At 45.2% G+C, this 26,772-nt stretch overlaps 1 protein-coding gene across 1 annotated transcript; it reads left to right on the forward strand.

The window, feature by feature from the left end:
* Positions 1-38: 38 nt before the first annotated feature.
* Positions 39-26,771, forward strand: LOC115094713 (zinc finger protein 398-like; the record flags this gene model as incomplete). The annotated part of the gene is made up of 5 exons (XM_029607968.1): positions 39-271; positions 2,977-3,117; positions 20,566-20,692; positions 21,770-21,883; positions 26,731-26,771. Coding segments are annotated over exons 2-5 (336 nt in total), but the record flags the coding sequence as incomplete, so codon positions are not given.
* Between the last annotated feature and the right edge of the window lies 1 nt (position 26,772).

Genomic DNA, 26,772 nt, shown 5'->3' on the forward strand with positions numbered 1-26,772 from the left:
TCCAGACTAATTTTGCGCGTGCGCATGGCCATGGTGATGTCATTCTGTGCCTGGAGCTGCCTCCTCCTTAAAGGGAACGGAAAAGCAAGAAACCATTTTCCAGTGAAAATTGTTATAATTCGTGGAGTTCCCGCCGTCCATAGCAGTGACTGCAGTTTTTGGATTCCCGGCCTGATGTGCTGCAGATTAGTGGGGACAGGAATCCGGATAAGAGGAAATCTGGCCCTCGCCAAGTGACATCCAGGAAAGTGCAGCTGGAGCTCGGCAGCAGGTTAGGCTTAGTGTTTGCCCCTTCTCTGAGTCTCTCGGTTCGGACCGGTTGGCAACTGTCCAGTAACTAGGATCCACCTCCAAGGCAGTGTTGGGAGCAATCCTGGAGAAAATTCCCAGGGGATTCTCAATAAAAGAGGGGATATCAAATAGTGAGTTACATCCGGTTTTTATTTTTACCTGTTTTATAGCAGTGTAATTATATGAACACGTACCCTATAAAATTACCCCAGCCACGGAGTCAGAAAAATGTGAAATGCACTTGTATAATATTTACATTAAAAAAGCATTCACTTGTTCAGTTTGATGTTTTCTCTCCTACATACAGGCTTAAGCCAGAAGAATTGTATCTATAGCAAGACTATCCATACCACCAGTGCATTTCGGAAACTTGTTTACATCATATGCTTCGGGTCACCTTTAATCATAAAGTCTTGCTTTGTGTGTCTTATTTTTTTTTTAAACTTTTTAGTAACTGCACATAAAAATTAAAAATCATAGGAAGAAGAACCAATTTATGAATATGGCGCATTGAAAAAACATCTCTTTGCAGATAGAAGTAATTGGTTCTTCTTTCTATGATTTTTAATTTGTATGTGCTGTTTCTAAAAAGTTGTTTTGGTTTTTTTTTAGGAACTCATAGCAATACTTAATGATTAAAGGTGACCCGAAGTATATGAAGTAAACAAGTTACCAAAATGCAAGGGTGGTATGAGTAGTCTTGTTATAGATACTTCTGGCTTAAGTTTGCATTTATGAGAGAAAACAACAAATTTGAATAAGTGAATGCTTTTTAGATAATTATTCACACATACATACCATTAATATGTTCTAAACAATAAAGTAAACCATGTCAGCTTTTTAAAAATAAGTCACAGATATGCTGATTTTAAAATTGTCAGGTTTAGCTCATGTCCTTTCATTTGTAGCTTATGGCCAGTTACATTCAGGTATAGTAGGTATCGCCCTGTGCCCAGAGGGTTCATCCAATTTAGGAGGGGGAAAAATGTCGAAGTTTTCCTCTGGCTGTTAAGGGAGGTACAAGGTGTACTTTAAATGACCCTGAAAAATGTATTAAGTTTAGGAGGCTGGAGTATAAATATATATGTTTTCTTAGAACCCAGATCAGCTCTGATTTCATTTCCAAGGTCTCTGAGGCAGAATCCTATGGAACCTCCGCCTTAGAATGATATTTATTCTATAAGCAACTATGTTTAAGAGACTCTTGTTAACAAGGCTTGCTTTGGGGTAGCATTTTTGCTCATTTTGTGATTGGATTTTGCAATATATTTTTGTCTATCTACTTTGCTTCTTCCCTCAATCTGAGGATGTAACGTTAGGAACTGATTTATTAAAGTGCTTTACTGCATGACAACAACATGCATTAACATGCTTTTGTAAATAGGCTTCATTAAAATGAGCAGTTAACGTGCAGTAATAATGAATCTTATAGTGATCAATTTTTACTGCTGCTTAGTAAATTGGCCCCTTAGTGTCTAATCTAGATTGTATAACTCTGTTTCATATTATCTTTCTGTTTGTCTGCCTTGATATCTCTCATACTATTTGATATTCATGTTTACTTATTAATATTGAAAAATAGAATAAAGAGAGTAAAAAAATTAACAGGATTACTAATGATTTTTTTTTCAGTTTTGTTTTATGTAAAATGCTTGAACTTTGCATACACAAGAAAAATCTGACACACACTGTAGACACTGTAGGTGCTCTCTACTGGCAGCACATTCAGGCCGATTCAGTAAAATGTGCGGGAGAGAGCCGGCGCTCCGTGTTGAGCGCCCGCTCTCCCGACGCGTGCCCAGGAACCTCTCTCCTGGGCACGCGATTCACTATTCAAATTAGGTGTCGCGCTACTAAGGAGGTGCTAGGGATAATAACGCCCTAGCACCTCCTTATTAGTGGTAGAGGCAGCTGTCAACAGGTCCGACAACAAATGCTCAATTTTACCGGCATCGGTTTTCAAACCCGCTGACAGCAATGGATTAGGAAAACAGATGCCAACAAAACTGAGCGTCCGTTTTTCTAACCCGCTCACCGGCAGGTTAGATTTTTTTTTATTTTAAATTTTAGGTTCCTACGACTTAATATCGCAATGATATTAAGTCAGAGGGTGTACAGAAAATCAGTTTTTTCTGCTTTTTGTACACTTTTCCCGGTTGTTTCAAACTTAATGCCTGCCGCTGGGGGGGTTGGCTGTGCATTTTCAAAAACACGCGTCCAAACGGGTGTTAAATGGTGTGCTCGTCCGAGCGCACCGTACTGTATCGGCCTGATTGTGAGTATGTTGCTCTCTGGTAAACAAGTTTCAATAAGCCCAGCCCTTAATTGTCATATCATATGATGAAACCTCCAGGAACAGATTCAGTCAGTGATGGCAGTCCAAGTGTACAGTTTATCGGGATCGCACCCCTTATTTTGAAAAAAATCATTCTGCTGTGCTCATATTTTCCATGCATCAGTGTGACTTCTAAATGAGGCTTTGATACTGAGCAGCACAATGATTTTTGTTACTTTAAGCTACCAATTTCTAATACTATTTTAAATAAATATAGAGGTGGTAAAGTGGGTATAACCAATGTGTTTGTAATCAAACTGCAGTAATCGGATTGGCAAATTTTAGTAAGTTCATTTTACAGTCTGTCTGGATACTGACACTGCCCCTATGTCTTTATTTCCCATTTTCAGCATCAGCTGCATTTCAGCTGGGACACTGACAATGCCCCTGTGTGTTTATTCCTCCTCAGTATCTGATGCCTGACAACTGGGACACCCATGCAGCACCTGGAATTAAATATAGGGAATATTAGTGGGACAGTGCCTGCCCTGGTAAGAGATTTTCTCTGATGTTCACACGTGTATTTTTATGTTGTTAAAGTGGCAGCTCATCTGATGCCAGAATATTTGGACCTTATTAAAATTTATAGCCCTGAGGAGTGGATAATGTTGATGGTCAGGTGTAAAAGAGAAACTTCATAATGGCTCTTTATTGCCTGCTGCAGTTTTAGGAAGTGCTAATCTCCCAAGCTGTTATATCCTCTCCTCTCCTCTTGTCTGTTTATTTGTTGTGAGTGTGAATAATCAGTAGACTGCAAGAGGAGGCAGCAGTAGCAGGGCTTGAGATAAATGTGCGGTACCTCTTTAAATAGCAGGAGAACAAAAAGGAGGGAGGGGGAGGCAAAAGAGAACACCTGATCCTCCTTCCTTGCTGCACAGCTGCAGGAGGAATTTTGGAGGCTTGATGCTGAAGAGGGGATACAAGTAGACCCGAGGCAGATGAAAGCTGGAAAGCAAAGGGGGCGATGATAGTGCAGAGGGGTCATAGAAAGTGAGGAAGAAAAATGTATGGGAGCGAGGGAACAGAGCATTATGCAGTGTTTTCTGGGTGCCATGAAAGTACCTGGAATTGCCTTATGAGTAGTTAGACGTCTTTGCCTTATTTTGTTAGTGATGCCTATCTGCACCTACACGGCAGTCTGTGGTACTGGCACATACTGGTTTCTTCTATTTAACCAGTCGATCCCCAAAAGGACACATTTACAATTTTTGAAAACCACGTGCCCTCATACACTTAGGTACAACTTGACACTTATTGGAAGTACCTAAGTAGTGTCGCAGTCTTCGTGGTAGTAGTCGCAGGTCACATTTGTGGCTTACTAAATAAACTTGTGCTCCAAAACAGTTGTGCTCAAAAATATACTTCCAAAGAGTCAATCAATAGTATCACAATGTGGTCTTTAAATAAATAAATTAAAAAAAAAAAGATCTTCAACCCAAACACACTTATTAACTCTATTCCGAAGTTCCACCAATAAACTGCCCAGCAGTCCATACTTCTGCTTCAGGGGAATGTCTTCATGCAAGCATCATCTTCTCATCAAGACTGCTATTCATGCCATCACCATTTTTCAAGCTGCACACCTTAAAAAGACTAAAACCCTTACTTTTCAAAAATGATTTTCAAACTGTGCTTCAGTCTCTTCTGTTTTCTGGTTTAGACTATTGTAACAGTTTGTTCTTGGGTCTTCCAGATTCTGCGATCAAACCATTGTAGCAAATACAGAACTCAGCGGCCCGTCTTTTAGTAGGATTACCTCTGAGACATCACATTTCTCCTATTCTGTATAAGCTCCATTGGCTCCCGATTAAATTTCGAGTAAAATATAAGGTTCTTTCTATAATTCATTCATTAATTCATGATCAAGATTCAACATGGCTTTGTACATCTTTACGATTGTACAAACCAATGAGACATCTCAGATCAATATCGCAATATTTGCTTGATGTCCCCACAGTTAGATTAGCAAGACTTAATATGACTAGGGAAAGGGCCTTTTCAGTGGCAGGGCCGCTGTTGTGGAATTCTCTCCCTAACACCTTAAGGCAAATCTCCAGTCATAATGAATTTAAGAAGGCAGTAAAAACTTACCTATTTAAGATTGCATATGGTCATCTTGAAAATTGAACATCCCACCTTTACAAGCCACGTACTCTGCAGCTATTGACTGTTTGATTATACACTTATCAGGAATCTGGATTGTATAAGTTAAAGTTTTAGGGTTACTTATTTCCTTTCTTTCTTTATCTGTTTTTGTAAAAAAATTAGTATATTTATTTTTATGAGTAGGGATTATGATGGTTTAATGTATTTTTCTTCTTTCTGTGCTTCTCTTTAACTTTTTGTTGATTAGATTGATTTTATTTTTTAATTTTAATTTTATTTTATTTTATTTAAATTATCTTTTGGTTAACTCGATCTATATAATTGATACTTGTAAACCGTCTTGATCAAACTAGTTTGAAAAGACGGTATAGAAATATTTTTAAATAAATAAATAAATAAATTACTGCACTAGACCACAGATACATTTATTATTATTATTATTTAGCACTTTTATATACCGATTTTCCAGTAACAGAATTACTAATCAAGTCGGTTTACATTCAAAACAATAACCATGACAATAAGTTGTCTTACAAAAAACAGGATGATTCGAACTTGGATACAAATAACTGGGAATAACAACATAAAATAAAATAGTTAAGGAGCCTAATGTAGGCTGGAGTTAAGACCAGATGTTAAGAGTAGGACATGGTTTTTAAGTTTTGACTGCATAGAGATAAATAGATAGAACGTTCTCTTGGGGGAGTTACCAATGAAAGGATTCATTGGTTGGGGTTCTAATAAGATACTGAAGTTATGAGAATGCTTGGTTGAACAACCAGGTCTTGAATCTTTTTTTGAATGTGGTTGGGCATTGTACTAGTCTGAGGTCTGATGGAAGAGAGTTCCAAAGTTTAGGACCGGCTGTGGAGAAAGCTCTTTTACTTAATGCTGTCTTGATCGGTGGGGCCTGAAGATTGTCTCTATATGCTTGTCTCACCGGTCTGGCGGAGGTGCGAGGTTGAAGTGGGATCATGAGTTTGAGTGGGGTGATGTTATGTATTGCTTTGTGGATTGATGAGAGGGCTTTGAAAAGAATTCTGAATTTGATGGGTAGCCAATGTAGGTTCTTTAAGATGGGTGTTATATGGTCTCTTTTGTTTGTTTTGGTTAGAATCCTTGCTGTAGCGTTTTGCAACATCTGTAAAGGTTTTGTGGAGTTAGCGGGGAGGCCGAGTAGCAGTGAATTGCAATAGTCAATTTTAGAGAGAATGATTGCTTGTAATACTGATTGGAAATCTTGAAAATGAAGGAGGGGTCTCAATCTTTTTAAGACTTGTAGTTTGAAAAATCCATCCTTTACGGTGTTGTTGATGAAAGATCTGTAGTTCATTTGGTTATCTAGGATGACTCCCAAGTTTCTGACTTGGGGGGATAGGATTAATTGGGAGGCGAGGTTTGTATTGTGTAGTAGGTGATTTCCATCTTGGGTAATGAGTAGGTACTCTGTCTTATTTTGATTGAGAATCAAATTGAGACTTGTCAGCAGGTTGTTGATGGCTTGTAGGCAGGAGTTCCAAAAGTCCAGTGTTTTGTGAAGTGAATCCGTAATTGGAATCAGAATCTGAACATCATCAGCGTATAAATAATGGATTAGATTTAGCTTGAGGAGGAGCTGGCAGAGTGGGAGCAAGTATATGTTGAATAAAGTTGGTGATAGTGAAGAGCCTTGTGGGACTCCCAGACTGCAGTTGACTGGTTGAGATTCCTACCTGTTGACCTTGACCTTAAAATGCCTGTTCTGAAGGAAAGATTTGAACCAGTTGAGGGCGATGCCTTTGATGCCAATGTCTGACAGATGATCTACCATTATATTATGATTTACCGTGTCAAATGCTGCTGTTAGGTCTAGGAGGATGAGTAGAGAAAGTTGTTTTTTTTTCAAGGTTCAGTAGAATGGAGTCCGTTAATGAGATAAGAAGAGCTTCTGTGTTTCGGGATTGGCGGAAACTGAATTGCGAAGAGGAAAGAATGTTATTGTTGTTCAAGTATTCTGTTAGCTGTTTATTTACAATTCTTTCCAGAATTTTTGCGATGAGGGGCAGGTTTGCTATTGGGCGAAAATTGGCCGGGTTATCTGGAGAGAGATTTGGTTTTTTTAGGAGAGGTTTTAGGATGGCCAGTTTAAGAGGGTCCGGAACTAGCCCTTGAGATAGGGAGCAGTTGATAATTTGGGCGATAGGTTTGGAGATGGTTTTGGCGCAGGTGATGAGGAGGTTGGTTGGGATGGCATCTAGAGGATGAGAAGCTGGTTTTAGTTTTTTTAGAACGTTTTCGATCTCTAAAGACGAGGTAAGCTCAAATTCCCCAAGGCTTGCATTTTGTTGTGATGTGTCAGCGAGGGGTATTGAAGGAATAGTATCTTTGTTTTCCTTGGCGGGAGGCAATAGATTCGGGATCTTGTTTTTGAAGTAGGTAGCAAGTTCCTCAGCTTTGCTTGCAGCTTATCATCTGGTATAGATGTCAAGGGTGGTTTGGTGAGGGACGAAACTAAGGAGAAAAGCGCCTTAGGGTCAAAGAGAAAGTGGTGAATTTTTTGTGAGTAAAATTCTCTTTTTGAGTGGAGGATGGAGATTCTGTATTGGTGCATCATGGATTTAAAAGCTGTGAGGTTGGTAGTTGATGGGTTTTTGCGCCAAAGATGTTCTCTCTTTCTGAGTTCCTGTTTTGTGGATTTTAGTTTTGATGTGTACCACGGTTTTTTGTTGTCTTTATTTGCTTGAGTGACTTTGGTGATTGTTGGACAGGTGGTATCTGCCACTTTTTTGGTGATGTTCGTCCAGGAGGCTGCGGCTGAGTCCGCGTCCGAGAGGTCTAGGTGGTTAAGTTCTGTAGATAGCCTATTGCTGAGAGTTTCCTGGTTGCAAAGCTTCCTGAATTGGGCCGTGTTATTCTGCTTTTTCAGGGGGGTATCATATATACAGATATATATATATAGATATATATATAGATAGATAGTGAGTTAGTAAAGATTATCTGTCTTGAACAGTTTATCTGGTAATAAGGAGGTCCATATTTAAAATGGATAGCTCAAAAGTTATCCAATTAAATGAAAAAATTGGCATATTCAGCCTCTTATCCAACTAAATTATAGTGAGATAGAAAAGAGGGCGTTCTGGGGAGGAGCTGAGTTATCTGGCTAAGTTGGCTAGATAACTTTCGATCTGCTTCCGAGTAGGTCTAAAGTTATCTGGCCTTGTGTGGCTGGATAACTTGCTACTTACCGGGATATTTTTTATGAGTTTGTTTATTTTCTGTTTATTGGCACTTCAAAGTGGATTACATTCAGGTATTTCCCTGTCCCCAGAAAGTTTACAATCTAAGGGATTCATTAAGGCTTTTCTCCCATTTTGTCGTCAATGGGAAAAACCCTTAGTGAATCAGGTACTTAGTTTGTACCTGAGACAAAGGAAGATAAAGTGACTTGCCCAAGGTCACAAGGATCAGCAGTGGGATTGGAACCCTGGTTTTCAGCCCACTGATCTAACCACTAGGCTACTCGTGCACTCTTCAAACTATATCCAGGTACGTAGCAAGTTATCCAGCCACACAAGGTTGGATAACTTAAAAACTTAAATGGCTGTATTCAACATAGCCATTTATCTGGCTACATATAGCCAGTTAACTTTAAGCAAGTATATTCAGGGGACATTTTATCCTGCTGAATATATGGGACAAGTTATCTCACTAACCTTAGCTGGAATACTTGTCCACTCTATAATTGGGAGGGGTGGGGGTGGAGGAGGAATCTTTTGAAATTACATAGATGTAATCTTAAGGTTTTTAGCTCTTCTTTGGGTTTTATTAATGATTGGAGACTTTATAATCCATCTACAAGGGATTATACTTTTTATTTTAAATCTCATGACACTTATTCGAACATTAGAATTTTTGGGGGCGCTTGAATTACTCTTTATCGAATAATCCCCAAATCTGTGAAAAATTGCCTTGCAGGAATATTTTTTGTTTAACGATAAGGAAGGAATATTTGTGGTCTCTGTTTCAGAGCAGTAGGGAACAGATGTTATGGTTGGTAAAACAAAAGATGGTTTCTCTACTACAATCTACAAAAATACTACTGATAGAAATAATCTGCTCCAGTTCACTGTTACGGCTATGGCTGCTGTGCAAACGCCTCACCACCAGGGGTCCCTCTAGTGCTGGCTCTCCTGGCAGGCCCAGTCCATCTCCCCTGTCCACTCTATGTTCTGGGCTTTCCCTTATAACCCTGCCTGACAGTTCCCTCGGTGCTTCGGCATCGAGCTCGCCTGGGCTCCCTGCTCTAGCCTTCCTTCCTTGCTTGCTGTGCGTTTGGTCCCTGGACCTTGCCTTGCCTTGCGCGGCCTTCGGGCCTTATCCCTTGCCTTGCCTTGCGCGGCCTTCGGGCCTCATTCCTTGCCTTGCCTTGCCTTGCGCGGCCTTCGGGCCTCATTCCTTGCTTTGCCTTGCGCGGCCTTCGTGCCTCATTCCTTGCCTTGCCTTGCGCGGCCTTCGGGCCTCATTCCTTGCCTTGCGCGGCCTTTGGGCCTTATTCCTTGCCTTGCCTTGCCTTGCGTGGCCTTCGGGCCTTCTGCCTTGCCCTGCTTACTGTGTGTGGCCTACGGGCCTTCTGACCTGCCTTGCCCTGCTTACTGTGTGTGGCCTACGGGCCTTCTGTGTGTGTGTGGCCTACGGGCCTTCTGACCTGCCTTGCCCTGCTTACTGTGTGTGGCCTACGGGCCTTCTGTGTGTGTGTGGCCTACGGGCCTTCTGACCTGCTTGCCTGCTTACTGTGTGTGGCCTACGGGCCTTCTGTGTGTGTGTGGCCTACGGGCCTTCTGACCTGCCTTGCCCTGCTTACTGTGTGTGTGGCCTACGGGCCTTCTGTGTGTGTGTGGCCTACGGGCCTTCTGACCTGCCTTGCCCTGCTTACTGTGTGTGGCCTACGGGCCTTCTGTGTGTGTGTGGCCTACGGGCCTTCTGACCTGCCTTGCCGCTTACTGGGTGTGGCCTACGGGCCTTCTGTGTGTGTGTGGCCTACGGGTCTTCTGTGTGTGTGTGGCCTACGGGCCTTCTGACCTGCCTTGCTCTGCCGCCTGCCCTGACCCAGCCTGAACCCAGACACTGCTATTTGCTGCCTGCCCTGACCCAGCCTGGACCCCGACCCTGCTACTTGCCGCCTGCCCTGACCCAGCCTGGACCTAGACACTGCTACTTGCCGCCTGCCTTGACCCAGCCTGGACCCAGACACCGTTTCTAGCCATTCCTGTCTCTCTCCACCTGGAGCCACCCTTCTGGGTGGTGTTCACTACCCCTGAACACAGCCTAAGCGTAACAGTATGCCGAAGCCACCAATTTCCAGGGGAAGAGATAGGTCTTGGTACTACCGGTGAGCCAATTTTTCTTTTACCTCTACTCACATTATGCCTCAGCCTCCAAGTTTTTATGTTTGTGCCTGTTGCCAGACTTTGAACTATCTCAGTTACAAGAACTGTCTTGCATGTCAACTCTCAGACCAAGAGCACTGGGTTTGCAGCAGTTGTCATAAGAGGAACGTCTCGGTCTATCAGGAATGTTTAAATTGTCTAACTCCAAAACCAGGGTGGTGGAAATGCTCCTGTGTTCCGTGTCTGTTACCACCAGGCAAACCCTGCCCCTGTTGTTCTGCTCTAGGACCAGCTGTTCCATTAGAAAAAATAATCAGCTCTCCTAACCGGTATTCTGCTTCTGGCTCAACTAAAACAGACATTTTAGCTGGCAGTTTGTGGAAAGAAAAACCCAGGACTTACCTGACCAAGAAGGCTTCTGTGATACCAGTGCTAGACCCTCGGGAACAGGTTTCTCTAAAACGGAGAGAGCTGATTAACTCTAGCAGGGCTCTGCTTCCCACAGCTGCTGTTGAGACAATAACGAGCACTTTCCCTAGACGTCCTAGAACTGCCTGTGCCTTCTCTAAACTGCTCCTCCAGAAACAAAATAAGGAGCCTCAGAGTTTGGCTCGAGGTATCAAGCCCACAGCAGTGCAATCTGTGTCTTCCATGTGCACTGCTTCTAACCTGCTGCTCTGCCATCTGAGCCTGCTTGCATCGCCCCAAGAGGGGTCCGAGCCTGCTGCATCACCCCAAGAGGGGTCCGAGCCTGCTGTTTCACCCCGAGGAGGATCCAAGCCTGCTGCATCAGCCCAAGAGGGGTCCAAGCCTGCTGCATCGCCCCAAGAGGGGTCCGAGCCTACTGCATCACCCCAAGAGGGGTCCAAGCCTGCTGCATCGCCCCAAGAGGGGTCCAAGCCTGCTGCATCGCCCCGAGAGGGGTCCGAGCCTGCTGCATCGCCCCAAGAGGGGTCCGAGCCTGCTGTTTCACCTCGAGGAGGATCCAAGCCTGCTGCATCACCCCGAGAGGGGTCCGAGTCTGCTGCAACACCCCGAGTAGGGTCCAAGCTTGCTGCATCACCCCGAGTAGGGTCCAAGCTTGCTGCATTACACCGAGAGGGGTCCAAGCCTGCTGTTTCGCCCCAAGAGGGGTCCGGGCCTGCTGCACTACCCCGAGAAGAGCCTGAGTCTGCCGAACCAGCTCTGCTGCCATTCCCGGAGGGGCTCGAACCGGCCCTGCTGCCTGCCCCCGGAAGGGCTCGAACCAGGCCCTGCTGCCGTCCCCGGAGGGGTCCGAACCGGTCCTACTGACAGACTTTCTAACTCAGCCTTCTGAGCCTGCTGAACCGGTCCTGCTGCCGCCCCCGGAGGGGCTCGAACCGGTCCTGCTGCCATCCCCGGAGGGGCCCGAACCGGTCCTGCTGCCATCCCCGGAGGGGTCCAAACCAGTACTGCTGCTGTTCCCGGAGGGGTCCGAACAGGTCTTGCTGCCGTCCCCGGAGGGGTCCGAACCGGTCCTACTGACAGACTTTCTGACTCAGCCATCTGAGTCTGCCGAACCGGTTCTGCTGCCGTCCCTGGAGGGGTCCGAACCGGTCCTGCTGCCGTCCCCGGAGGGGTCCAAACCGGTCCTACTAACAAACTTTCTGACTCAGCCTTCTGAGCCTGCTGAACCGGCCCTGCTGCCGCCCCCGGAAGGGCTCGAACCGGCCCTGCTGCCGTCCCCGGAGGGGTCCGAATCTGTTCTGCTGCCGTCCCCGGAGGGGTCCGAATCGGGCCTGCCAACAGACTCTGTTACTCAACCATCTGAGCCTGCTGTACCGGTCCAGCTGCCGCCCCTGGAGGGGCCCATACCAGACCTGATGTCGTCCCCGGAGGGGTCCAAACCGGTTCTGCTGTTGCCGACCCTGGAGGGGTCCATACCGGTCCTGATGCCGACCCTGGAGGGGTCCGGACCGGCCCTGCTGTCGTCTCAGGAGGGGTTAGCACCTGCCCTGTCGCCTCAAGTGGGGTTACGGACTATTTCGCTGCTCCAGTTGGGGTTTGTGTTCCCCTTGTCACCCCAGGAGGGGTTATGGGAATCTGCACCGCTTCTGCTACCCCAGGAGGGGTCTAACCCTGCCGCCTTGTCCCAGGAGGGGTTATGGACTATTTTGCTGCCCCAGGTTGGGGTTGTGTCTGCCTTATCACCCCAGGAGGGGTTATGGACTGTCTTACTGCCTCGGGAAGGAGTTGAACCTGCCGCATCGCCCCCGGAGGGGTCTCACGTTATTATTGAGTACCTCCTGCAAAGATGGGACCCAGGAGGAGGGGGAGGCCTTGAGGAGGGGGTACTGTTACGGCTATGGCTGCTGTGCAACCGCCTCACCACCAGGGGTCCCTCTAGTGCTGGCTCTCCTGGCAGGCCCAGTCCATCTCCCCTGTCCACTCTATGTTCTGGGCTTTCCTTTATAACCCTGCCTGACAGTTCCCTCGGTGCTTCGGCATCGAGCTCGCCTGGGCTCCCTGCTCTAGCCTTCCTTCCTTGCTTGCTGTGCGTTTGGTCCCTGGACCTTGCCTTGCCTTGCGCGGCCTTCGGGCCTTATCCCTTGCCTTGCCTTGCGCGGCCTTCGGGCCTCATTCCTTGCCTTGCCTTGCCTTGCGCGGCCTTCGGGCCTCATTCCTTGCCTTGCCTTGCCTTGCGCGGCCTTCGGGCCTTATCCCTTGCCTTGCCTTGCGCGGCCTTCGGGCCTCATTCCTTGCCTTGCCTTGCGCGGCCTTCGGGACTCATTCCTTGCCTTGCCTTGCGCGGCCTTTGGGCCTTATTCCTTGCCTTGCCTTGCCTTGTGTGGCCTTCGGGCCTTCTGCCTTGCCCTGCTTACTGTGTGTGGCCTACGGGCCTTCTGACCTGCCTTGCCCTGCTTACTGTGTGTGGCCTACGGGCCTTCTGTGTGTGTGTGGCCTACGGGCCTTCTGACCTGCCTTGCCCTGCTTACTGTGTGTGGCCTACGGGCCTTCTGTGTGTGTGTGGCCTACGGGCCTTCTGACCTGCCTTGCCGCTTACTGGGTGTGGCCTTCGGGCCTTCTGTGTGTGTGTGGCCTACGGGCCTTCTGTGTGTGTGTGTGTGTGTGTGGCCTACGGGTCTTCTGTGTGTGTGTGGCCTACGGGCCTTCTGACCTGCCTTGCTCTGCCGCCTGCCCTGACCCAGCCTGAACCCAGACACTGCTATTTGCTGCCTGCCCTGACCCAGCCTGGACCCCGACACTGCTACTTGCCGCCTGCCCTGACCCAGCCTGGACCCAGACACTGCTACTTGCCGCCTGCCTTGACCCAGCCTGGACCCAGACACCGTTTCTAGCCATTCCTGTCTCTCTCCACCTGGAGCCACCCTTCTGGGTGGTGTTCACTACCCCTGAACACAGCCTAAGCGTAACATTCACCAGTCATCATCCGAGGTGGCTGAGGGATAACGTACCAGTGGGGCAATTCCTAGGGTTAAGATTATGCTCCATGGTCCAGGAATACAAAAATCGGGCTACATTATAATGGCCAACAGGTTTCTGACTCCACTATTCTTTTCATTTTTGTAACTAAATCTGGAGCCTGAAATAGCATGTGGCTGCTGCGCTGTGAAGCAAGAGGCTTGAATTTGGGATTTTGTCTGGTGGGACATGCATATTTGATTTCTGCTCTGCTTTCGTACTGCCACTTCAAAGCAGATTACAATAAGGTTAGGAGTGCTTCATGGAGAAGGTATTGGATGCCTAGAATGCCCTTTCGGAGGAGGTGGTGAAAATCAAAACAGTGAAAGAATTCAAAAAGGCATGGAATAAATACTGTTTTATTTTTTATTTATTTAAAAACTTTTCTATACCCTTGTTAAGTTAAATAACCATCACAACGGTTTACAGAAGGGCACGATAATGAGAAATATGGGTGGTATAGATTACAAATTAATCGTGTGCCATCATAGTACGGTAACGATTTAAAATAATAAACTAAGGGGTACATTTCATAAACTTGCGCAAACGCGTACTTTTGTTCGCGCACCAGGCGCGAACAAGAGTACGTGGGATTTCAATAGATATGCGCGTAGCCACGCGTATCCATTAAAATCCGGGATCGGCGCGCACAAGGCTGCCCAAAATCGGCAGCCTGCACACGCCGAGCCGCGCAGCCTGCCTCCGTTCCCTCCGAGGCCGCTCCAAAATCGGAGCAGCTTCAGAGGAAACTTTCCTTCGGCCTGCCCCCACCTTCCCCTCCCTTCCCCTACCTAACCCAACCCCCCTACCATGTACACGCCATGTTCCGTTCTGGGGGCTGGTCCGGAGGCCATGGCCACGCCCGTGGGCCGAAACCACGCCCGCGGCCCCACCCCCGGATGACGCGCTGGCTGCGTCATTCCCCCCGATGACGCACGGATCGCGACACGCCCCCCCCCCCGACACGCACCCCCCAGGAAAGCCTCGGGACTTACACGCGTCCCGGGGCTTTGTGCGTGCTGGAAGACTATGCAACATAGGCTCGGCGCGTGCAGGGGGGTGTTTGGGGCAGGTTTTCGGGGGGTACGCGCGTACCCCTTTGAAAATCTACCCCTAAGTGTATAAGTTAATCCTGATTGTTAGGTACAAATAAGGCGGTTTGGATTTAACATTAATATGTTTTTGTAGGTTAATAATAACAACTTCAGCTTGGTGCATCCTTATCTATCAACCATTTTTCTCCTTCTCTTTATCTTATAAAATGCTTGTTTAAAAAGCCAGGTTTTCAGATTAGTTTTGAATAATTTCAGATTTGTCTGTAGTCTTATTTCGAGTGGCATGGTGTTCCATAGTACGGGACCAGCGAGGGACAGTGCTCGTTCCCTTACTTGCGTGAGATGTGCTGATTTGACAGAGGGGACAGTTAGTAGAGCTTTATTTGCAGATCTCCGGTTTCTTTGTAGTACATGCACGCGCAGAGCAGTGTTAAACCAGTCTGCTTTTTCATCGTGGATTAGTTTATGGATTATACAATACAAAGTATTGTATTCTTTGTTCAGTTGGAAGCCAGTGAAGTTCAGCAAGTGTTCCTGTAATGTGGTCACTCTTTTTTTTGCCAGTCAAAATTCTGGCAGCGGAATTTTACAATACTTGCAGAGGCCGAATTGTAGATTGAGGTAGTCCTAAAAGCAGGGAGTTACAATAATCTGTGCTTGCGAATATCATTGCCTGTAGAACTGTGTGAAAATTGTTAAGCGTTAGTAGAGGTTTTAGTCTTCTCAGGATCATTAGTTTCGCGTATCCTTCTTTTATTTTCTGTGAGATGTGTTGCTTCATGTTTAGCTCAGGGTCAATTATTACTCCTAGATTCCTAACTTTTATTGCTAACTCAGCGGCTTGAATATTTTTGATTGTGAATGTTGGTTGTGTATGGTGTGTGTTTTTACGTTCAAGGTATAAGAATTCAGTTTTGTCAATGTTTATGACCAATTCCATCTGGTTTAGGAGCTGTTTGATTATTTCTAGATACATATTGGCTAGTTTCATTGTTTCTTCTATGGTGTTTACAATGGATAACAGTAATTGTATATCATCTGTGTAAATGTAGTGTATGATTCCCAGTCCTGCTAGTAAATGACATACTGGGAGGAGGTAAATGTTAAAGAGTGTTGCAGACAGGACTGATCCCTGTGGGACACCAGTTAGCAGTGTGACTTTATCTGAAAGTGTATTTTTGATTTGTACCTGGAAACATCTATTGTTTAAGTATCACTCAAACCATTTAATTGTTTTATTAGTGAGTCCTATTTCTTTTAGTCTATTGATTAGTATTCTGTGATTTACAGTGTTAAATGCTGCAGAGAGATCTAATAGAACCAGAATGTAGTGTGTTCCTGTATCGAATCCTCTTAAGATATTATCTGTTAAAGCTAATAGCAGTGTTTCTGTATTGTAGTGTTTGCGGAATCCATGTTGTGCTGGGTATAGTATGTTGTTGTTTTCAAGGTGGTTTGATAGTTGTTTTTGAACTGTTTTTTCGATTAGTTTAGCTATTAGGGGTAAGTTGGAGATGGGTCTGTAGTTGCTAAGATTTAAGGGGTCGAGGTTTTTTTTCTTAATAATTGGTTTGATTATGGCTCCTTTCAAGGTGTCCGGCATTACTCATCTAGTGAGAGGTTGATGATTTTAGTTAATGTTGGGGTTATTGTGTCCGCTAGTTTTTTTAATTCTGTAATGGGTATGGTGTCGATTATGTGGGTAGCAGGGTTCAATTGCTTAGTCATTTTTTCTACTTCAGGGTGTGACACCTCCTCAAACTCTTATCAGATACTGACATCTCTAGTGGGCATCTTAATCTTTTGTTTTGTAGTTACGGGGATTTTGTTTCTTAGATTCTCAATTTTGTCTTTAAAGAATTGGGCTACATCATTGCATTGATTTTCTTGTAGGGATTAAGTGATTGTTTGTATTATCACATGTTAGGTTGTTTACTATATTAAATAGGGTTCTGGCGTTGTTTGCAAATTTTTCTATTTTTGAGCTGTAGTATTTCTTTTTGGTGTCTAAGATTGTTTTTTTTGTAGTATGCTAGTTGTTTTCTGTACTTAGTTAGATTTTCAGTTGATTTGTTGTTTTTCCATTCTTTTTCTTTTTTTCTAAGTATCTATTTTACTTCTTTAATTTGTTCGCTACACCATGGATTGTTTAACTTTGGTTCTTTAATGTGGGCCATTTTGAGAGGATTTAGTTCGTTCACTAAAGAAGTGATTCTGTTTAGCCAGTCAGTTGTAGCGTTATGGCTATCTATGTAGTTGATGTGTGTTATTTCATCGGTTAATTTGTCTTTAAGAATATCTGTATTGTAAGGGGGGCGGTATGAGAATTCAGCTGGTTCCATGTTTTGTTTTTTTATTGTTCCTGTGTACTTGATCTGGGAGTTAATGAGGAAGTGGGCTGACCATGGGATTTGTGTGTATTCGGTTTTTATGTTTTCAAGGAGGCTACTGTTAATGAAGGTTAGATCTAATGAGTGGCCTGCTTTGTGTGTTGGTTTGTCCGTGATCAATTTAAAACCTAAAGGTTTTAGATCCCTAAAGGCTAAGGGATGAAAATGAAGAAAAGAATATATGAAGTCACTTGATGCTCTGGTTACTACCCTTAACCAATAAGCCTTGATACTGCTGATGCAACTCTATCATTGCTCTCTGCTTTAATGCAGGGGGAAAAGGGGAATTGGATTTGTTTAGCAACCAAGGACTTCTACTTTTACGGTCTGGGGAAACAAGTATGGGGGTAACTTGCTTAATCGATGGTTACTATCCTTAACCAATAAGACTGATACTTTGATGCACTCTGCTTCAACAGCAAGGCATAATGGGGAATTGGATTCAACAGCAATAAGGGCTAGTGTGGGAAACTGATAAGCATGGGGGTAACGGGGAATTGGATTCAAACAGCAAATAAATATCTATTGCAGGACCTTCAATCTGGAACTCTATGCCCCCTGAACCGATGTGATGTGCAAACGAATGTCGTTATAAAAAAAACTTTAAAATAAATAAAATAAATACATTTTCTTCACCAATAAAAATGTTTATGCAAAAAAAAAAAAAGAATTGTACATTATTCTTTAAATGTAGCCCAAGAATAATACCCAAAAAACAAAGCGGTAATCGGTCTAGAGTAGCCACAGATGTGAGAAAAAACAAAAACAAAACCGATGCCTTGGAAAGAAAATGTATTCAATACAACAATGCCTGTCCAACTCTGGCCGAGTTTCACCCTTTCAGCTGCATCAGGGGCTCTTAATATTGTATAATTTATAGAGTGTTCTCAGGCACACATGTGTAGTATTGGAAATATCAACTGATTTGATTATTTAAGATGTGATTATGGAAATGACTTTAGAATCAATGTTCCTCGGGAAATCTTTCTATCCACAGTTTATCTGTGCTGCAATTAAGTTGCACACAACAGCACATTTCACCGAAAAATCTTAAAAGTTTCTCCAAGACATAAGCACAGTGCAATTCAGTCAGTAGCAAAAAAATCAACCTTTATTTTTTCTCATATGCCCAAGAATAATAAGCAGGGATGTTGATGCTGCAGGACGATGATTGTTCCCCAGCAAATTGTAAACTGGCCTGGGACAAAGAGGCATAGCCAGTTTTAATAATATATATATATATATCTATCTGTCAGAGAACCCTAAAATAGGGTAAGTAACACCACTAATGTTTTAAATGATTTGAAAGATGGTTAATGTTTCAAGTTTTATTACACAATGGCAAAGACTATTAAAACTATTAAAAACATTTTCAAAAAATAAAATTGGCACAATAACACACACATATATTTATCAATTGCCCTAGTCAATCATTCCTCATTCACACCGCTTCTAAACTCTCTATATTGTTATGCATTTATAACATGTATATATAACAACATAAAACATTGTCAAAATATAAACAAAGTGCTTGTAATGAAGCATTGACACACTTGCAATAAAGCTGGGCTTCAAGAAAGATACTTTGTGAATTGCAAATAAGTCACATGGAAGATATCTTCATTAAAAAGGGAACACAGTTGAATCTCAGGATACTTTGTAATTGTTTCATGGGACTGTTATTCCAATGATGTTTCACAGCATCTGTACTACAAAGAGCCATTGAAGTCTGCTCCAAATACAGTTCCATCAACAACCAAACCTCTGTTCCCCCTTTTTTAAAGGATCATCAACTACTAACTATCAAGGGAACCAAATACATTTCCAGCAAAAGACTTAAAAGGTTTTTCAATACGCTAAGAAGACAGTGGAAATTCACAGATGATTATGTTGTATTTAGCAAGCTGTTAATTAACAGTTGAACTCTTGAGACACTGAATTGACAAAGCGACATATAAAGTAGAATCAACAATAAGAGATCGATTTCTCTTCACTAAATACAGTCCATGGTATCAACACAAGAATAGTTCTGAACAATATTTTCCCCTGGGGAAGCCTGGACGGCGAAACAGAGGCATCTATAGGGACAGAGAGAATACAGGATATAGCAGAAGTAGATCAGAGACTACAGAAACATCACTGGAAGAACAGTCCCGTGAAACAATTACAAAGTATCCTTTCTTGTGGACTGAGATTCAACTATATCCCCTTTTTAATGAAGGTATCTTCCAGGTGACTCATTTGCAATTCACAAAGTATCTTTCTTGAAGCCCAGCACTTTGTTTATATTTTGACAATGTTTTATGTCGTTATATATACATGTTATAAATGCATAACAATATAGAGAGTTTAGAAGCGGTGTGAATGAGGAATGATTCATCAGGGCAATTATAGAAACATAGAAATGACGGCAGAAGAAGACCAAACGGCCCATCCAGTCTGCCCAGCAAGCTTTGCATTTTTTTTTTTTTAATTTCTCTGATACTTCTGTTACTCTTGGCTCTTAGTAACCTTTTGGTTCTAAATATGTGTGCATGTGTGTGTGTTATATATCTGCCCACGGACTCAAAAGTTCTGTAAACAAAAAAGTCATTACTGTTTTTTAATGCCAAAAATAATATACAAAAATGAATTGTCTTCCTTCAAAGCACTTCGTAAAATCCAACACATAGTAAACTTGGACAGGAACCCTTCTTCCCTGGGCCATCCCTCTACCTTTTCAGTAGCAGGCCATCTTCTCTGGTCTCTCTTTTGTGAGCCATACTACAAGGCGCTTCTTTCTGAATTCCTGGTCAGTCGGGTGCTCCTTTGGCTCTTCCCCTAGCAAGCAGCTTCTGATGCTCCCAAAGGATAATACTCTCACTTTTCACTTTTTGATCTGATCCTTTCTTCCCTGGACCTTCAGACTCATAACTGCCAGATACACTTCTCTGCAGAACCTACTGGAGTCCCAGGACCTCGCCCTTCCTGGGCTCCTGTGTTTCTTCCTATCTCCAGGCACCCCTTTGCTCAGTTAGAGGCCTCGCTCCTCCTGGCTCTAGTCCTGTGATAGGATACACCCACCAAGCGCCCTCTGCATGGAGAGACTGCAGCCCCGTGCTGACTCACAGTCTCAAAAATTGTGTCAGTGGCCCACCTCGCTAGCCCACCCATGGGCAGACATCACATAAAGGGGCAGGGTCTGTTGAGACCCCTGACTCGCACTGCTGGCGTAGCAGGCCAGATGAGGCCAGTGACACCAAAAATATGAGGGCAACCACTGCTAGTAAGGGGCAGATTTTGGTAGCCCCTTACATAATTATGAAAATTTAATGGTGCTAACTCTTCTTAAGAGGCTCCATTTCAGTGACTTCAGTCTCACAAGGGATCCATGCCAACCCTGAAAACCTAAGGAGGGTTACACTTGCTGCCAACAGTCTGGTTCATACAGACTCTCACACGTACAATATTTTGTTGAGCCTGGTGACTGATCGCTGTGAATTTTACTCTCTCGGAAACCCTCCCTGAGCAGTGAGCTGCACCCACTAGAGAAGACACCGCATGAGAAGGTTCTGAGCATGTCCCACTTACTTTTTTAGGCATCGGTCACGTTCCATGATGTTGCCGTCTATTTCTCTGAAGTGGAGTGGGCAATCTTAGAGGAGTGGAAGAAGGATGTTTACAAGAACGTGATGAAGGAAGTCCACAAAGTCCTGGTTTCAATGGGTAAAGTTAAGTTGTTTAGTATTTCTGGAGTGTATCCAGTTGGTGACTTGTACAAGGTGGCTCCTGGATTGCTTTCATTCCCTTGGCCTTATGTAGCACTCCCACAGTGCCCTCTCAGGCACTACCTCTTGTATCCATCTTCGGGATCACATGGGCTCCATGACTATCATGCGCAACTGTTTCATCAAGCTGGGCATCTCCTTAATTTCTTTGTTTTGGGTTTGGAACTTTAAGCCCCGCATATGGAATTGGAGTCCAGCAATGCAGCAGGGCCATCTCTGGCCAATAAGATTTGACCGATGTGAAACTGGCTTAACACGGGTCAGCGGCGTCAGAAAGGCAACCTTACTAGTTAAGATCAAAGCCAAATAGCCGGAAGCAGTAATATTCTGATGTTACTGACGTCAGGAGAGAAACTTTGTGTGCTCAGAAGGGGGTGATGGGTGTCGTGCATATTTAAATGAGGTCAGTAATGTAGCAGGCGTCGGAGCAGGGTGAGGGTGGCAGGCCTAAATTCCTGTGCAAAAGGGTTTAGTCAGGGTTGCTGAGATGTACTGGGCCTCTCTGCATAATTGTTTGGTTGTTTTAAACCCTGAATGAATATGGCTATTTGCTCCTGGTGGTGAATATATGTATTTTGCTGGAAAATTTCCTAAGTCCCAGTTGGGGGTGAATCACCCACAATGTCACAGATAGACACAGACATCTACCACAACGGGTAATCATTTCTGTAGTGCCACTAAAGGTAGACAGTGCTGTACAGCTGGAGAAGGGAGCTATATGATCTCAAAAGCACGTGTTCCTCACCATCACCATTTTTCTAGATTCTTATGTGTTTCCAGTGAAAGGTATTGCAGCCTAGAAAGAAAATACACATAAACGCACTTCTTGGAAGCCATAACAGTTGAAACACATCTTATTGACTGGAGATTCTTAAAAAAAAAAAAAATAAATAGTAAATGGTGAAGCGTCCTTAGTGATGTACATGCTTGTCTGGTAAAACAAGATTGAGAACTGGCCAGCTTTGTTTGTCTGCAAGTGTGGAGTAAAGGTTTACCTTCTCTTTCATGATAACAGGTCATACCATTCTCAGCCCTGAGGTTTTATTCCTGATTAAACCAGAAGAGGAGCAACATTTTAAAGAGCATCCTCCGCCAAGGGAAAGATCGAATCATGCTGATCCCACCTCCAGTAAGTGAGACTGTTAGAAGCTGCTCTAAGTAATCTCATCTCAGCTAGGAAGACATTTCTTAACTATAATGTGCCTTTGTCTGCTTATTCATTCTGATGCCAACAGCCTGTTAATCAGTTTTAAGAGCTGTTTCTAGCTGTAGTTGCCCTGTCAGCCTATGAGTATGTTCCTTTTGACCATTAACAGGTCAATACTGTAACGTGCGGTTGAAGATTTCCCGTCTGTAACGTGCTGGGAGCACACAATTCGGACGCGTAAGGCGATCCAGCGATACAGTCTCCAGTTTCACACGTCCTTAGCGCTTCTTAAAACAGACGCATAACCCTTTCCGCACGCAGCATGTATATGATATGTAAATGAACGAATTAGCTGTATAATGAAGGAATTAGCTATTCCCCTCCGATACTGTAACGCGCGCCCCGACTATCGCTGCCATTTTGCCCCGCGTTTAACCTGCTAACTTACCGCCTACCCCTACCCCTGCGTTAGAGGCAGGGGTAAGGGTAGGCGGCAAGCTTCCCCCAGCCCCCTCTCACCTGCCCTGGCCGCGTCCATGGATGCTGGCCTCCGGGGCAGCCCCAGTCCTCCCCCCTCCTCCCGAAGAAAAAAAAAGCGAAAAAAAGTTGCGAGAGAGGGGAGAGGACGGCAATCCTACGCTCGGCGACTTACTTTTGCAGCCCCCCTCCTCCGGACATCGTGGCTTCCCCCGTGCCAGTTCCCCCTCCCCTCCTCCCGAAGCAGGGCGCGAAAAGCAGCCTTGCTCCGGGAGGAGGGAAGAAAGGACTGGCAGTGTAAAGCGGTGAAGCGACTTACTTTTGCAGCCCCTTCCGGACATCGGACGACCTCTCCTGCCTCCAGCTGCTCGCGAAGATGGACGCCTGCACGGCCGCTGAAGACGTGACGTCACGACGTTTGGCTTCAGGCATGTGACGTCACGTCTTCAGCGGCCGTGGCAGGCGTCCATCTTCGCGAGCAGCTGGAGGCAGGAGAGGTCGTCCGATGTCCGGAAGGTGCTGCAAAAAGTAAGTCGCTTCACCCGCTTTACACTGCCAGTCCTTTCTTCCCTCCTCCCGGAGCAAGGCTGCTTTTCGCGCCCTGCTTCGGGAGGAGGGAAGAAGGGACTGGCAGTGTAAAGCGTCGAAGCGACTCACCTTTTGCAGCACCTTCCAGACATCGGACGACTTCTCCTGCTGCTCGCGAAGATGGACGCCTGCACGGCCGCTGAAGACGTGACGTCACATGCCTGAAGAGGCCGTGCAGGCGTCCATCTTCGCGAGCAGCTGGAGGCAGGAGAGGTCGTCCGATGTCCGGAGGGGGCTGCAAAAGTAAGTCGCTTTGCGCTTTTCGCGCCCTGCTTCGGGAGGAGGGGAAGGGGAACTGGCACGGGGGAAGCCACGATGTCCGGAGGGGGGCTGCAAAAGTAAGTCGCCGAGCGTAGGATTGCCGTCCTCTCCCCTCTCTCGCAACTTTTTTTTTCACTTTTTTTTTGCTTCGGGAGGAGGGGAGAGGGGACGGCAATCCCGACTTCCTGGTATCTATCATTTCAAATGACATTTGAAATGACAGATACCAGCGTGGCCGTGAAGCGTTAGGCCCGAGCACCCAGGTTACTGTATAGGCGCTCTATACCGTAAAATGGGTTGCGCGGGCCTAACGCTTCCCTAACACTTCGCAGACGCGGCATGCATTTGCATGCAGTTAGAAGAGAGTATCGAGCGGTAGGTGAAGAGAACTGTGCGTGCGGGGAACGAGGGTGCGCCAGGCACTGCCGCACTCTTTCTACCACGGCCTTAGAGTATCGACCTGTCAGAAGGGCTCGGCTAGGCCTTAGGTTTCTGGTCATGACTCCAGCTGAGCTCCTTGGTGGCCCTGGCGCCGGCATAATTGATAACTAGAGTGTTATAAGACTGTACAGTCCCGATACGTCTCCTGGAAAGCAGCACTACAAGCCTAGCTGTCTTAAAGTCGCCTCCCGCACAGGTGTACAGTGCTGAAGTGCAGCTCTGTACCCCTTTGTGCAGGAGAAGAGTGCATTTTTAAGGGATTTGGGAGTTATTCAACATTAAGAACTTTGTTTCCCCCGATCCCCAAAGCTGCTACTTCGGTGGGCCCAGCGGAGCTTTAGCGAGCACCTGGGAACTGAGTTATGGAATTACAGCAAAATTATTTATTTTCATGGTTTGTGGCCTGCTCAGTCCATGGTACTTGCTGGTTAGATTAATCAAAGTTTTAAATCTGTGGTGCTGCATTTAGCGCTATAAACCTGCGAAAGTTTTGGTTTGGTGGATTGAGGTGCTGCTGTTAGACTGTGACAGACACAGACCACAAAGAGTGATGAAGGAACAGTTTCCTAGGTGGCCTTGAAGAAGCATTGAGCATAGTGTCCTGATACTGAAAAACTTCATTTCCACAGGAGGGTGATTTTAGAACGTGTTTATTCCTATGTGCATTTTCCCTTGCTTACCTAGTCTCTGTGCTATTTACTGGCTTATTGTAGGGCCTGGTTTACAGGACATACTTCCGTTTTTCTCTGTAATATCAGAGGTGGGAGCTTCTGAGCTTGTTTTGTGTTATTTTGCTACATATCTGTTTTGCAAAGAAGGTGTATTCGCTTATGTATTGTTGCAATATGGGAATAGATGTGAATGTGATGTGATGCGGCAAATCATCACTGTTTCTGAGAGACAGAAATCCCGGCTCCCTCCAAAATCTGGCCCAGGTACGCTTGCGAACCAGACAGTAGGTGTCACTTTTGAGAAGCAAATGGGGCTCCTTAAGGGCTGTGAATGTTATAGAGAAGCCACTGCGCTTATAGCCCACGTCTGTAGCTCACTACCAGGCCGATGCAATATCCGCACGGGAAAAACTTTTCTTAATGCGCACCCATCCGTCTCTCCCGAGAATGTGGCGCACTAGGAAAATGAGCCACTGTGTTAAAAAGGAGGCGCTAGGGGAAATTGTGAATCCCTAGCACCTTCTCGGCATTGGGCGCCCCGGGAGAAAGTGGCTGTGTGTGTGCGGGTAGGAAGACGGGCGTTCAATTTTTTGAGAATCTGTTTCCTAACCTGTGCCCGTGCCGTCAAGACATTTTTTTTTTTAATTCTTTTTTTTTTTTTTTTCATGTTGCTGCTTTCAGTGGTTCCTCCAACTTAATATTGCCACGATATTAAGTTGGAGGATCCGCAGAAAGCAGTTCTTTCTGCTTTTAAGTTCAAAATTTAGGAGCTTTAAAACTTAACCCCAGCTTCGGGGATTGTTAAAAAAAAAAACAAAATAAAAAAAAATCATCCACAACAGGAAGGATAGCAGCTAAATGTTACCCAGTTATTTTTTAACTGTGAGACTGAATTTCTGTTTTTTAAATCTACTCACTTACATTTTGTGTGGCTATTTTTTAGATTTACCTTACACCTTTTCACTGGTAGCTCAAGGTGATTTACATTCAGGTGCAGTAGGTATTTCCCTGTTCCCAGAAGGCTACAATCTAAAGAGCCTATTTACTAAAGCTGTTTCTCCCATTTTGTGTGTAGGAGAAGAAAGCTTAGGGGTAGATTTTATAAATCTACACGCGCGCGTACTTTTGTTCGGCAGCAGGCACAAACAAAAGTACGCTGGATTTTATAAGATACGCGCGGGCTACGTGCGTATCTTATAAAATCCGGGCTCGGCGCACGCAAGGTGCACATTTGTGCACCTTGCGTGCGCCGAGCCTTGCGCGCGCTGCCCGTTCCCTCCACCCCGCCGCACCTTCCCTCCCTTCCCCTACCTAACCCACCCCCCCCGGCCCTATCTAAACCCCTTCCCTACCTTTATTCGAAAAGTTACGCCTGCCTCCGGGCAGTAGTAATGTACGCGCGCCGGCTGTCTGCTGGTGCGGCAGGCCCTGACACAGGCCGCTGTGTCGGGGCCACTCGGCCATTGCCCCTGGACCGCCCACACGCCCCCCGAACACGCCCCTGAGCCGACAACACGCCCCCCCCTGGCCACGCCCCGACTGCCCCTTTTTGCAAGCCCCGGGACTTAGCGTGACCCGGGGCTTGCGCGCGCCGCCGAGCCTATGCAAAATAGGCTCGGCGGCGCGCAGGGGTGGTTTTAAAAGGGTTACGCGCGTACCTTATGGGCGTAACCCTTTTAAAATCCGGCCCTTAGTAAATAGGGTCCTAACTTTTCCTATGCGAGTTAATAGAGGGGTGTGCCACTTGTTCAAGGTCACAAGGAGCAGCAGCAACATTTGAACCCTGGCTTCCCTGGTTGTCAGCCTGCAGGTCTCATCGGTAATGCTGCTCCTCCACTCAAGACATACATTTGCTATTTGTGTAGCCGGAGTTACCCACCTACATTTATAGCCTGTTGGAAGTGAATATTGTGCTACCTGGCTAAATGTGAAAGCGTGCCCCAGGAACACCTCTGACTCCAACCCTTTTTCACCTAGCTAAAATTTGGGCAGCTCCTTATTTATGGATTGACATTTTCCCTATGTTGACACTGCAATGTTCATCTGTTTGGTTGCATGAGGTTTCAAGTTGTTGTAGATGTACTTTACTATTTGCCTGCTAAAGAAGTTTGGAAAATCGATAAACATATTTCACCAAAAAAAAAAAAAAAAGGGGGCCATAGTTTTAACTGGATAGATTTTTAGCTGGGGAAATCTTTTGAATATTGACCCCCTCCACCTAAGACTTGTAGGTTTTTTTGATGGGGCAAATTGTTTTCTTATCTGGCACATACAATAATGTGGAATGAGCTGTAAATGGATATCCCAGCCAGAGTATGCAGGGCTTGTTAATAGAAATAGGACATAATTTCTGCGTTTGTTTTGCTTTCTTGTGGTGTTCTGTAATAACAGGCCGCTTTGTTGGGAAACCTGACATTTTGTTAAGAATTAAGC

The sequence above is a fragment of the Rhinatrema bivittatum genome, chromosome 6, assembly GCF_901001135.1.
Source record: "Rhinatrema bivittatum chromosome 6, aRhiBiv1.1, whole genome shotgun sequence".
Classification (NCBI taxonomy): Eukaryota; Metazoa; Chordata; class Amphibia; order Gymnophiona; family Rhinatrematidae; genus Rhinatrema; species Rhinatrema bivittatum.